This window comes from Anas acuta, chromosome 11 (genome assembly GCF_963932015.1).
Source record: "Anas acuta chromosome 11, bAnaAcu1.1, whole genome shotgun sequence".
NCBI classification, from domain to species: Eukaryota; Metazoa; Chordata; class Aves; order Anseriformes; family Anatidae; genus Anas; species Anas acuta.
Genome location: NC_088989.1, coordinates 12,374,485 through 12,388,526, shown reverse-complemented (window position 1 = coordinate 12,388,526; position 14,042 = coordinate 12,374,485). Strand labels below are relative to the sequence as shown.

The following is a 14,042-nucleotide window of genomic DNA, read 5'->3' as shown; positions in this document are numbered from 1 at the left end:
GTAAAAGACTCCTACAGGATTAGCTGTTACAGCAGCTCCCAGGGCAGGGCTGCAGAGCCTGAAAGTTACCCTAAGTAGCTTAAAATCTTACTCGGGACAAATAGGTGGGAAGAAGTGTCAAAAGGTGAGAAAACAGCAAATAATGGGAAGAAAGATAAGAATAACTCCACTTTTTCTTTTGGAAGAGGCCTGTTTATTTATCCAGGTGTTATTTATCTGACCCTTTTTCATGGCTGACTTCTCCCCTTGGGCAGCTTGCAAGTCATCGTGATGGGGCAAATGGGAAGCGGGCTGTGGGGAAAGCACAGGAGCACAGGAATGCTGCTGCTCATTGCTGCTGTCCGGGATAAAGCAGCGAGGGCACGCAGAAATGAAGGGGCTGGGGATGTGGGTGCTGCTGGGGTCCTCTCCCCAGCCCATCCTCTGCCCACAGGCGTGCTGAAGCAGGGGGACACGGGGAAAGCTGCAGGTACAGAGCAGGGAGGTCGCCCTCCTGAGCCCCTGGGGTACCCCTCAGCGTCTGCAGGGAGCATGTGATCGGCGGGGCGACGGCCTGGCTGTTGCTATCAGCTTCTGTCCAAAGTCTGCCTGCTGCCTGTCCTGTGCTCTTTTGTACTTTTCTGAGAGGTTTTTTACCTTTACTCTTGCAACATGAGTCGGTGGCGGTTGCTTTTCTTGTTTGTTCCATAGTGCCTGTGCCCAATCTGGTGTCAGTATTAAACTTTTTTTACATTCTGCGGTCACCCTGCTGTTCCGTGGCCACGCTTGGAGGTGGGGGGATTCCACATGAGCCAGGTTTGTCCATCACCCACTTGCCATTTTGTGCTTCGTGGGGCTTAATGCTCAGCCCCGCTAAGCTGCTCCTGCCCCGAGCTGTGAAAATGCCCAAAGAGGCGCTGGGTTCGTGGGCTCTGGGCATTTTGGTTGCAAAATGCTTTGGGCAGCGATCAGCAAAACTTCCTGCTGGCTCTCCACGCTGTGCCCAGGTGTGAGTCAGTGCCGGGAAGCAGGAGGAGGATCGCTGGCAGCAACGTGACGTTTCCCTTCGGGTTCTGCGGTGCCCTCTGCTAACGCCGAGCTCCTGGCAGGCGCTGCAGCCACCCAGCACCGCTGCAGAATATAAATAAGCCCGCCTGTGCGGATCCATCCGATACACGGTTTGACTTTGCAGTCTGAAATTAGCAGGGATAAAGTCCTCTAATGCACTCGCGTTACGTCTGAACCCGGGAGGGAACTCATCAAATCCGATGAGAACAATCGCATTTGCTCTGATGCAAGCTGCCTCCGCAACAAGCCCTCTTTGTTCTGCTGCTCGCAGGCAGGGCTCAGCCCGGGGGGCGGCGTGACGGGGCTGCAGACTGCTCTGAGCCCCACGGAGCATTTGGGGTGTGCGATGGCAATTATTGGGGTGCAGCGGGTGCATGAGAACAGGGGGAGACAGAGCTCGCTTCTGCTCCCCTGCTTAAATCCTTTTGCCACCCATTTTGCTTGTCAGAGCAGCAAAAGCACGGTCAGGGAGTGGGACAGGGAGAGCAGGGACAGCGCAGGGACAGCTCTTCTTTTAGATGCTTTAAAAGGAGCAAGATCAAAGCGTTGGGAGGAGGACATCCCTCCCCGGCCCGTGATCTAAGCCCCTTCTGGTGCTGGCGCTTGGCCCAGCCCGCGTCCTGCAGGGTTAAGGCGGGGGTGACCCAGCCAGCGAGCGGCTCTGAATGGAACATTATCCTGCAAAGTTCAAGAGCAGGGCTGTTTGCCTTCCATGCTGCTCTGCACAAATCCCTCCGAGCGGTTCCTTGTGTTTGTGGAAAGGGAATTACGTAAAGCCGGGGCTCCTGCTGGCACCCCTGGGTGTGGGGCTGCCCTGCCTTCCCCCGGAGCCGTGCACGCAGGACACTTGTCCTGCCTTGCTCCCTTGGGACCTCTGCCCCGGGGCTGTGTGTTTGTGCGAGGCTTTTCTTCCAATACTCCTGTTTTGCTCCTGTTTTGCTCCTGTTTTTCCACCAGCAGCGCAGGGTCGATGCTGGCAGGCAGCAGCGGGCTGACCTTGTGCTCCGGAGATGTCCCCTCCTGGCCGGAGGGACACCCGCGGGTCACTGCAGGTACCGGGGAGGAAACCTAAAGCAGAACAACCCCTTCCCGTGGCTGTAGGGCACGGAGAGCTGCAGACCGAGCTCTACCTTGGCTGAGGGTGATGCTGAGCGCACGTCCCTGCTCCCCTGACCCCTTCCTCGTGGCGCCGCCGGCTCCCCGGTGTCTGGTCCCCTCCCCGGCCGCTTCCTGACGTTCGGAGGGGACCCACCTTTTCCTGCCAGCCCTCCTGAGCACCCCGCCTTCCCTCCCTGATGGCATTTCGAGGGGAAAAGCAAGGTGCAGCGCCCAGTCAAGGAGCTGGGCACCCACAGCCCTTCTGCCTCCCCGCACGATGCTGCGCCGGGCTCACGGGGACCGCTCGTTACACAAATAGCTCACTTTTAGCCCAAAAACTGGGGCAGGAGGCGGCTGCTGGGGCTCTCCACGGGGTGGCTGGATGGAGATGAATCGCATTCCTGTGGCCGGAGCTGCAAACTGAGCCCTGCTTTGACGGCAGGGACCTGCCAGCAGCGTGTCCCTGGCACTCGTGGCCTGAGGAGAGCCCGGCGGGTCCCCGGGTTACGGAGGAGGTCCCTTGGCACAGGGCAGCCCCGGGGATGAGCTGGGGCATCGCGGCTGCGTGTGGCAAGCCCTGAGGGAACCCACGAGCACCCACAGCCACAGTGGGACTGGGGTGTCCGTCTGTCCCACACACGTGTCTGTGTGGCACCGAGGGTCCTGTGCTGGTGCTTGCCCCGAGTCCCTGGGGCAGGGCGGGGAGGACACGGAGCAGCGCGTGGTGTCCCGGGCCAGGCCGGGAGCTGCCAGGAGGCGAAGCCGCCTTCCCTGCATTGTATGGAAATGAGGGCGAGGCCAGCGGCCTCCCGCAGCCTTCGGCCTCCCTCAGCCCTCCCTCGCGGCCTGCGGCTCGGCGGCGGCAGCGCGAGGCCCACAGCGAGGCCTGGCAGCCGCCACGCCGGGCTGACAGCTCCTGGTGGGCCCACGGGCTCCGTCCCACCGCCTTTTTTTCCATCTGGGACCCAGCTTCACGGAGCCGAGGGGTTGTTTTTTTCCGAGCGGAGCCGCCCGTCGCAAAACCCGCGGCGTGTCCGCGCGTGCAGGCAGAGCCCCCGGCTGTCCGCGCCCGCCGCGCTCCCTCCACCCGTCCGACCTTCTGTCTTGGTCGTTTCTAGGAACTGCAGCTGTTGACAGCAGCTGGATGTTCCTTCCCCACAGCCGAAGGAGGGGCCCTGGGTCCCGGCCAGGCCGTCCATAGGCTCCGTGCACCAGCGTTGCGCAAGGCAGCCCCGGCTCCTTGCTGCTGCTTCCCATTTGGGGCCCCCCAGCTGCCTCACACAGCCCCAATCTGGCTGTTCCCTGCTGCTGGTCATATTTGGGGGCTTCTCCTGATGAGGATTTAGGGGAGCAGGGTCCCACGGGGCACACAATGGGGATAGTGGCAAGAGCCAGGTGTCCCTGGTGGGTGTCCCCCTCCTGCCATCCCCTCCGGGGTGCCCACCAGACCAGGGAGTGTTGAGCCTCCTGCTCCCAACCCTAATGATTTTTTTTTCCACGAGGACAGGTACTTGAGATGCCATCAAACACAAGGCTGGCAGAGCAGCCTCCCGGTGCCACCTCCCGGTGCCATCCACGGTCACCCCGCTTCCCGGTGGCCTCGCCCGGTTTCCGGAGCCCGGGGTCCCCATGGAGCCTCCCTCCCTTCCTGACTTTTCACCCGGAGAGGCCCCGCGGGAGCACAATAATATTTGCACACCTAAAAGTGGCAGGATCGATCCCGCTGCCGTTTCGCAACGTGTTGACGACGCGGAGCCGTAGGAGCGTGGGCAGCACCCGCGTGGTTGCCCTGCGATCCTATAAGCGCCCTTGGGCCTCTGCGCAGCACCAAACCCCTGCGGGAGCAGCCCCCTGCCCTTGTTAGGGGCTCTGGGGGTGCTGCGGAGGGGGCTGAAGGCCTCGTGCCTCCTCCCTGCTCCACGTCCAGCCCTGGGAAGCGTTTTTTCACGGCGGCGGATGGCGGTGCTGTTATCGGGGGGGGTGAAGGTCACGTTTCGAGTGACGCAGCGGGATCCGTACTCGCTGCCCCTAGATAAATCACCTGCGGCTCGTAATTAAGAGCCAGTTCCTCACCGCCACGGGCAGCAGGCGCTCGCCCCGCTCTCGGGATGCCATCAGGGGCTTTATGGGGCGGGCAGAGCAGCGCCTCGGCTTCCCCACCCCGGGGGAGGAAATCCAGGCCCCTTCCTTGTGCGCCAAGCACAGGGAGCTCCCGTGGTGCCACGAGGCTCGTGCAGGAGGTGGAGGCCTCCACGTCCCAGTGCTGACCCGGAGGCTCCAGCACTCCTCACCAAGCCCAGAGTCCCAAATGAGGAACACCCAGAGCTCGAATATTGTCCAGAGCAAGGAAACCTCACCCTGCAATCCCGCTAATCTCTGCGGAAACACCAAACCACTCCTGTTTCGGAGCGCTGCCTCTCCACCTATTCTTTCCGTGCCCTCGGCTGGCGCCGGGTGATTTCCATGCCCCCCCCCCCCCAGCCGGGCAGTGACCTGTGTCCTGGGGGGAGCACGGCCCCGCTGGGACCCCGTGGGGTCAGGGCAGCCCCAGCCGTGTCCCGGCAAGGTGCTGCTTTTCCAGACACCTCCTAATCACCTTCCCAAACATCCGTCCTTGAACTCGGGTTTGGAAATCGCCCCGAGGGCGGCTCTGCAGCACCGGGGTGCTCTCACACCTGGGTGTCCCCGTGCTTTGGGACAAAAAAAGGTTGGTTTTTTTTTTTGGGGTGTCGCAGGCCGGAGGGCACCGTGCATGCCCTGGGGTCAGGTAGAAGCACCCCATAGCCGTGCTGCGCGGCCTCCCCAGCCGGCGGTGCTGCAGGTGGGTGCTGAGGGCTGTGGGTGCTGCAGTGCCCGGCCCTGCAGCCCTCGCAGCGCTGCTGCATGCAAATCCGCAGCCGAAATGCGGCCGGGTGGATTCGCGAGCCATTGGTGCCCTCTGCTGAGCAGCTGCCTGCTGGGGAGCACCTGCACCGGGCACCTGCGAACTGCAAATTGCTGCACCCTGCACCCTGCACCCTGCATTTATATCCTGCACCCTGCAACCCTAAACTCTGTATCACGGCACCCCTGCATTTATATCCTACACCCTGCACCCCTGGACCCCTGAACCCTCCATCCTGCACCCTGCAGCCTGTATCACTGCACCCCAGCCCTGCACCCTACATCTGTACCTGCATCCCACACCCTACGTCCCTGCACCCTGCAGCCTCGCATCCCCACCCCTGTATCCCCAAATCCTCACCCTGTACCCCCAAATCCCTACCCCGTACCCCCAAACCCCAGCCCTGCACCCCAAATCCCCACTCTTCACCCCCAAATCCCCACCCCAGGACCACCAAATCCTCACCTCGTAACCCCAAATCCTCACCCCTATACCCCCAAATCCCCACCCCGTACCCCCAAACCCTCACTCTGTACCCAAATCCCCACCCTGCACCCCCAAATCCCCACCCCAGCACCATCAAATCCTCACCTCGTACCCCCAAACCTCACTCCTGTACCCACAAATCCCCATCCCAGTACCCCCAAATCCCCACCCCGTACCCCAAATCCCCACCCTGCACACCCAAATCCCCACCTCATACCCCAAATCCCCACCCCAGTACTCCCAAATCCCCTTGTACCCCCAAATCGTCATCCTGCACCCCCAAATCCCCACCCTGTACCCCAAACCTCACCCCTGTACCCCCAAATCCCCAACCTGTACCCCCCAAATCGTCATCCTGCACCCCCAAATCCTTACCCCGTACCCCCAAATCCCCACCCCGTACCCCAAATCCCCACCCCAGTACCCCCAAATCCCCACCCTATACCCCAAACCCAACCCCTGCACCCCCAAATCCCCATCCCATACCCCAAATTTCCACCCTGCACCCCCAAATCCCCGCCCCGTACCCCAAAACCCCACCCCGTACCCCAAATCCCCACCCAGCACCCCCAAACCCAACCCCTGCACCCCAAAATCCCCACCCCAATACCCCCACCCCCCAGCACCCTCCCCGTGCCCTCCGTGCCGCCAGGGGGCGCTGCAGCACGGCCCCGAGCTCTGGGGGGCGTGGCCTCTACCAAAGTGGGCGTGGCTACAACATGGGCGTGTCCTCAGAGGGGGCGTGGCCTCATGGAGGGGGCGTGGCCTCGGGGAGGGGGCGTGGCCTCGCGGTGACGCGCGGTGGGCGTGGCGCGTGGGGGCGCGCGCGCGCGGCGGTGGTGGCGGGAGGGCGGCGCGGTGCGGGAGCGCGGCGGTGTCGCCATGTACCGGGCCCTGTACAGCTTCCGCTCCGCCGAGCCCAACTCGCTGCCCTTCGCCGCCGGGGAGACCTTCCTGCTGCTGGAGCGCAGCAACCAGCACTGGTGGCTCGTCACCCGGGCGGGCTCCGGGGAGACGGGCTACGCGCCGGCCTCCTACCTCCAGCGGCTGCAGGTGGGCAGAGGGAGAGGGGCACCGGGGGTGGGAACCGGGGTGGGGGGCACCGGGACGGGCACCGGGAACAGGACCGGGAGCAGCACCGGGAACGGCACCGGCACCGGGAGTGTAACCGGGAGCCACCGGGACTGGGACCGGGAACGGCACCGGCACCGGGGGTGGGACCGGGAACGGCACCGGGAACAGGACCCACCAGGACCGGGACCGGGGGTGGGACCGGGACCCACCGGGACTGGAACCGGCACCGCCACGGGGAGCGGCTCCGGGCACCGGGACCCACCGTGGGGACCTCCCCGCGCTGAGGTCGGGCCCCGAGGTCCAGCCCCGTCCCCTCCTGGTGGGGCTCTGCAGGGCTGAGCCCCGGTATCCCAGTGGGATGGTGCTGGTGGTGCTGGTGCTGGTCCTGGTTCTGGTCCCTGGTGCACTGCCCCAGCCCGTGCAGACCCAGCAGCCCCCCCGCAAAAAGCCAGGCGATCCCTGGCCTCTGCTGCACCTCAGGTCAGGCAGCCAGGAGGGGCCATCCCTGGGTAAATAAGCCCTTAAGCTCCTTACGGGGCTGTTTGCTTGCAGGGCACGGACCCTGTTAAACGCCAGGTCGTAAACCCCCGCGGTGGTGTTGCTGCTCTGCAGCCCCCTCTCTGCAGCCCCCGCTCCGTTTGTGTGCCGTGACGCCTTCCAACTGCTGTGGGTGCGGGAGGCTTCTCCCTCGCAGCAGCTCTTTTTGGAGCAGCCTCCCCGTGTCGTCCTGGTTGCAAAATCTTACAGGAGAAGTGTGTTGTGCTGAGCTTGCAGTCATTTTAATGTGCTTAACGTTAACGCTTCGAGTGCTCCGAGGTCGCTTGCAGTGTGCTGTGGGTGACTCCTGCCAGTCGGTTGCTTCCCTGCTGTAGAATCGCTGGTGACTCCGTGGGCGCTCTCCTCTCGTTCAGATGCAACTTTCCCAAATGCCCTTGGACCTGGTGGCAGGAAGCAGAAGAGCCTTTCCTGCATCCTCCTATCTTGTTTTGGTGGTTAGGTTTCCGGAGCTAGAACTGGTGCGTGAGGCAGCACAGGACCTCGTTTGCTGCTCTGCAGCTGCAGTCGTGCCCGGCGTGCCAGGCTGCTTCCCGCTGTAACATCCTGCTGGCTCTGAAATCAGAACCCGCTTTTATTCGTGGCAAGCCAGCAGGCCCAGCCTGGGAGCCAGCATCTTCTACCTGAAAGCTTGCTTGTGCCCATCCGAGTGTCCGGATGGGAGTACAAGCAATTTGTCACCCAGCCTTGCTTTAAAAAGGACACCGATACCAATTAGCAACAGTGATTTGGGAGGCAATTAGCGCTGCCCCATACATCACAGGAAAAGCAGGGATAACGAGGAGTGTTAGCATGCTTAGCAGGGAGAGCGAGTGGCCAACAGGAGTCACCATTGTAAAGGTAAGCCCGGGGCTCGTTAGCAGTGCAGTCAGGTTTCAGGTAAGCACCAGGTTGTGCAGCAGTCGCAGGCAGCAGCAAATCTCCCGAAAGCCCCTCGCAGCAGCCTGCCCAAGTGGTGCTTGTGGGAGAGGATTGGGCTGCTCTCGCTGCTGCCATCCTCTATTAGGGGCATTAGCTTTCTTCCAGGCTCCTCTCAATTTTCAGGTTTTTTGCTTGTCTTTCATAGATATGGGTAACTCGCGCCGTGGCGTTTCTAGAGGAAAAAATAATTCTCGTTTATTATTGAAAGCTTATCCTTGGCTGGTGTCTTCTTGTCACAAATGCCGCAGAAGTTTGTGCTGAAATCCTTGTGGCTCAGCAGTGCTGCTATTCAGAGAGCTGTATGGGAAGAAAACCAGACCCTCCAGAAGCACATAATGCCTCTAAGAAGCGAGTTGGGCCCCAGCCAGGGCACGTGGAGCTGCAGATGATGCGACGTTAATTGTGGTCAATTAGGAAGGCCCAGCTTCAGCCGGTATTCCTGCTGATCTTACTCTTCCGTGGTTTGCTTTTGGCTGTGTTATTAAGAGTCGTTTCAAGTCGAGTGTGGCTCCGGGGATAAATACTGAAGGCACTGAGCAGCACGAGGGGAGGATCAGGCCGTGGGCTGCTGCATGAGGGTGGCATGTGAATGAAAAGCAGAGAGGTGCTTGCCCAGAGCAAGCTGGGTGCTGTGGAGAGGTGTCCGTCTGCACAAGGTTGGTCTGGAGTCTCCGACTGTGTGCTGGTGCTTACGTGATGGATGGTGAAAAAATGGGGAGGTTAAAACGGAGCTCGGGGTTCCTCTGGGGTCAGAAAGTCTCTCCAGGAGATGGACCTTATGGTGCTTCGTGGGAGGTAGTAAAAGGTTTGGCTCAGGAAGCTTCATTAGGAGCAGGGGCTGACTCGGTGTCAGGACGGGGGGAATGCCAGGTCTAGCAAGTTAGGGTCCTGTGACTGGCTTAAATAGTACATACGTTACCATGATTATAGTGAGCCATGTAATTTCATAACAGGAATCAGGATTACTCCAGCTTCAGCTGAAAGCTGCAGCAGTTTGATCCTGGATATGGGACCTGCATAGGGAGCAGCGTCTGTGTCGGCCCTCATCTTCTCTACATAACACAGCTGGTTTTGCCCTGGCCCAGGCTGTGTTCCCCCATCAACAGCAGTGTTGATATGACATACAGAGGGGTGGGACAGCAGCTGGAAACCACCAGGCTTTGTTGGTGTATGGTGGTGGTGCAAAAATAAGCGGCAAGCTGTGGGGCTGGTTTCGTGTGCTGCCCAATGGAGGCAGGTCAGCTGCTCAGCTGTGCTGAGCCGTTAGGAAATAGCTCTGAAATTATTAATAGCCTCTTCAAAATTCCGTAAAGTTTATTTGTAACAACTGAAAAATAGCTGGAAATGTGGATTCTCCCATCGGTTGAGGCCTTCTCGGAGCTCTTGCACATCCCCGTTGTAGCTCTGGAAGAGCAAGAAGGGAGCTGTCTAGGTGGGAAGGTGCTCGTGCTGGTTGCCAAGAAGCTTCGGACCATCTGGTTAGAAAATGGACACAGCCAAGAGTACAGCAAGCATTTTAAGGATGCCTCGGGTTGCTATTTGCTGTATCTTCTGCAAGAACAAACAGGCATGTGATAAAAATAAGAGGCTGCTTCCTGCAGCCTAGCAACAACCGAGAATCCCCCTGCAGCAGAAGCAGAGGCACAGCGCAGGTACTGCCGGCTGCTTTGATGGGCACAGGAGTGGTTTCGCTTCCCGAGCCGCAGAGAGAAGCGAGGGTTTTGTCCAGGAGCGAGCCGTGAGCTCCATTTGCCTGCAGGAAACTCCTGATTCATTTTGTGGCGTTGACGCAACGCTCTGGGCTAATCTGGCTGCTTTTCTGCCGAGGTAGCGAACGCCGTGGTTCAGCAGCGAAGCAGCACGTGCTGCCCTGCTCAGATGCTCCGTTCGTAATGCTTCTTAGGAGGCAAATCCCAAGCTACTGGAAACCTGAGCTCTAGCAATTGTTCTGGGCTGTAAGGGCGCTACGTGGTAGAGCTGTTATCCCTCATCTGCACCAAATCTGGTGTTGGCTGCTGGCAGGTTTCCGCCCTTGCTCCTGCACAAAAAAACCCAAGTGTGGGGTGTTGTACCTACAGACCACCCCCTGCACTGCTCTGGAGCCTCAATCGCCATTTGTCATCTGTTTTGGATTTGACAGAGCTTTTAATGGGCGTGAGAGCTTAATCAGAGCGCTCGGATCCTGAATAAGCACTTAGACTAAAAATAAAGTTTTATTTTGGAGAATAAGCAGCTGGCAGTGCTTTGCAGCTGAGGCTGTGTTTCTTGACACACGTAAGAAACTGAAAGAATGAGGCTTTTTTTTCCCTGGGCTGTGGAAATAACAGAGATGCTATCGTATCGGAGCTGCTAATGCTTCGAGATCAAGTTTTGTTCTTGAAACGAAATCACCCAGTCAGGGGAATTATAACCATTTCTAATTACTGTAGCTAAAGACTGGAAATTTTAGCCAGAAGTTCGGCAATCTTCCGCAGCTCAGAATGATTAAAGTAGAAATGCGCTAATGATCTTCAGCTTTTGCTTCGCCACGAAGATACGTTCTTACTTAGGGTACTTTGACTAAAAATAATTGGGATAATTGGGCATTTTGGTATCAGGTGCAGTCTGCCCCTGGGAGCTGGACTCCCCCATTTGAGCAGTAGGGGCAGGCTGTGCTTATGAGTGCCTATTAGTACTTTCCATCAGGAGGGGAAGGTTAAACTTTCTTGTTTACTCAAGGAAAATGACTGATTTGTCACCAAAAAAGGGAAGAACTGCTGGGTTTGGACACAGACAAGAAGGGTCTGCTCAAAATGGCGGGCGAGGTGCTGAGCCCTGTGGGCAGAAAACGCCAACACCCTCCCTCTCACCCATTTGCAGGGAAAAGACTTCAGTAATGACTGAATTGTGTACATTTATTGAGCAAGGTGGTTCTGTGATTAACATATGGGGTACAGGAGCTGGTTTCTGCTTAAATCCCCCAACACCTCGCCGTGGGGCTTTCTCTGCCTGATCTCGATCCCCGGCCTGTAAGCGAGGAGGGAGGCGAGAGGCCGCGAGGCTGAAACGTAGTGGATGCAAATTGAAGGTGATTGACTCTGCTGTCAGCCCACGGGAAGGAAGGAGCTGTGAAGAGCAGGGAGAAGAAATGTGTATTGCTTTATCTTGAAGGAAAACCTGGAAACCAGCTGAATCTGCCTGCTAAGAGAGCTCTGTTGGAACAGGGACAGCCTCCTCTTCCTCGTTTAGCTCAGATGTGCATAAAAATAAACAGATTTTTTAAGAGCATCCTAGCTTTACTCCCTCATGGAGGATTTAAACTTTGGCATTCCTGTTCAAGATCATTTATTCAGTGTTTGAACTGTCAGTCTGGGCCTTGGAAAAAGGGTAAAAAAATGCCAGAAAGGGTTTATAGGGAGAGAGGGACCAGTAGCCCTTGTGTGTGGCTGTAGCCTTAGATAGTCTGTAAGAAAACTGGGCTTCATGGATGCTGCCATCCGACGTGGTCAGTGCTATAACCAAAATTTTACAAGGCACAGATCTGACAGAGCTCTGCGTGCTGGCTCACAAGTCAGGCTTGACCTTTACTTGTTGAGCCTGATGTGCCTTGATCCTTATCACAGGGCAAAACCTCTGCTGTAAAAACAAACAAACAAAACAACCCTTTGAACCTGTCATAAGCGAAGTGGATCCGGGGACGTGATTCACAGCTCTGTGTGTTTCTCTCTGCTCCCCTGCAGCCTGCCGTTGCTTTCTTGCCGTGGGGACATGAAGTGCTGGTTTGGGCCAAGCTCCCTCGCCACTAGCAGAGGAGTGGAGTTGTCCCAAACACAAGATCTGCAAACCTGCAGCGAGAGAGGAAAAGGAGCTTCATTTCAGCTTCATCTCTGTGTTCAGGCCCTGCTGTGCCGAGTTGGCTTGGCAGAGCTGTGTGCTTTCCTTGCAAGGGAACAAAATACTTCTTCTCTTTTCGAGTCAGACAAGAAGGGGAAGTAAAACTCTGGCAGCGTGGGCTTTTTAGAATGGGATGGAAAGTTCCCGGCTTTGTGTTTCCTGGTTATTTGTTTGCCTGTGCGAGTTGTTTATAAGAAGCTGTCACTGCCTTCCTCCTTGGCAGCTAGGTGGCTTTGATCGCTTGCAGGCTGTCCCCGTCCTCCTGTCTGTCTGCAGCAGCTATGGAGCCAGTGGCACGCAGCTGTGAGCGTATTGAACCCACTCCCCAGGCTCGGGCTGGTGCCTTTTGTTCCAGCAACGTGAGTCCCATCTACACCACGTTGTCCCCGTGTCCTGCTCAGACTGCTGGGCTTGAGCTTGTGCGCATGAAAGCAGTCTGAGGCACTGACTTTTGTGCCCGGCATCTGGAAATGCCAACACACTGGTATTTCACCTTGTTCAGCTGCTCAAGAGGTTTAATTCAAAATAAAAATAAAAATGAAGCTGTCGGACTAAGTGTGCTAGATAATTCCAGGCTGTAGGTCGTGTCTTGCTAAATCACTGGTTCCGGATTCAGATTAGATCCAAGTAATAGCTATTATTTCTCTTTATTTTTCTTCCCCCAGCACAAGTTGGGTAGCGCATTGCCAGATGGAAATCCGAGGGCAGACCCCAGCTCCAAAGCTTTTATTATATTAGTTTAAAAAAAAAAAAAAAGGGGGTGAGGGGGAGATGTTGGCAAGACTTGCAAAAATAGTGACTTGCCTACAAGGAGGAAGGGCTCAGGTGGGGTGGACAGGAACGGCCCTCAGTGCCTGTCACGATTTTGTCTTTGTTCTTCAAAGCTGCTTCAGGACCTGGGGCTGCCTGGCTCAGTGAGTCACCTGCAGATGAGATCTGTGGTGCTTTTGTTGGAGAAAGGTCTCTGTCCATCCCACCAGCGATGGGCAGGAGGCTGAGCCAAGCCGCAGGGCTGCATCCTCCCACCTCTGGAGGAGGAGGAGGAGGTAGGAAGGAAGCCTTGGCAGGCCAAGCAGGCGATTTTCATCCTCTTGCAAGTGGAAGATCAGAATTGTGGCTGACAGATTTTCAAAGTCAGTGCTGGTTGAGTTCAGTGCAGTGTCTGTGTGCTGAGAGCCACGGCAGAGCCTGGAAAAAGCAGATGGCTGCCTGAAGACATCAAACTGAAGCTCCCCACAAAGCAGACAAACGCAGCCCTCCACAGCCTCTCGGTCTAATATGGTGACACTTCCATTTTGGGTGAACTCGGTGAGTTCTGGGGCTTTCCAGGCTGCTTGAAGTTAGCCTTTTTTCCTCCCCTCCCGAGGAAAGGATGCGTATTTGCAAGAGGAAGAGGGGCTAATGCGATTTGACCATCTGAGATGAAGTGCGGTGAGCCCGGTGGATAAATCACAGGACCGTGGTCTGCTCCTTTTGGTCCTGCTCCCGAGGAGCATGTGGGAGAAGCAGGCAGCAGCTGTCGGGAGCCTTTGTGTCAAGTGCGGCTGTCAGGGGAAGCCCACGTTTGTTGACAAGTAAAAATAATAGCTGCACCCAAACCCGATACCTTAACTAGGAACAATAAGCATAAAAATTCTTTACATACTTAATGCATCAGCTTAGGGATTTCCCTGAGCCTTGTGGAATCACAGTGTTTGTAGCTGAAGACTTTTTCCAGTTGACATCACGTCCCTTGAAGTGCTGTGTTCAAAGTGATGAAGTTTTTGTCTGCCCTAGAATCACCTTTATTGGCTTAGCCTAAAAAATTCATCCCCTCTAACTTGTTTTTGGAATTGATTTACGGTGTCTGTCTTCAGTAGCTTGGTTACAAGAGATAACTGCAATGAAATAATTAGTTATTATTAAAAGGCCTGTGCAATGTAATACATGTACTTTACATCAGGGGTGGAAAGAAACCCCTCCAGCAACCAGGGAAGCATCGTCATCATCTTGCCTGTGGTCTCAGGCTCTCTTAGAAGCCGTCTCTTTGTGTTATGGGCTGGCATCTGAGACTTTGACCTATGTGAACCATGTCTGAACTGGGCGTACTCTTGAGCTCTCACAC

General features: G+C 57.0%; 1 protein-coding gene across 2 annotated transcripts in view; it reads left to right on the top strand.

Annotated features, from left to right (window-relative positions):
* Positions 1-6,298: 6,298 nt before the first annotated feature.
* Positions 6,299-14,042, top strand: part of NCKIPSD (NCK interacting protein with SH3 domain) — a 45,926-nt gene continuing 38,182 nt past the window's right edge. Inside the window, exon 1 of one of the 2 annotated variants that reach the window (XM_068694178.1) lies at positions 6,299-6,568. In XM_068694178.1, coding sequence (XP_068550279.1) covers positions 6,398-6,568 — 171 coding nt within the window. In that variant the 5' untranslated portion in view covers positions 6,299-6,397. The remainder of the gene's footprint in view (positions 6,569-14,042) is intronic. The other variant, XM_068694179.1, reaches the window with a different exon arrangement.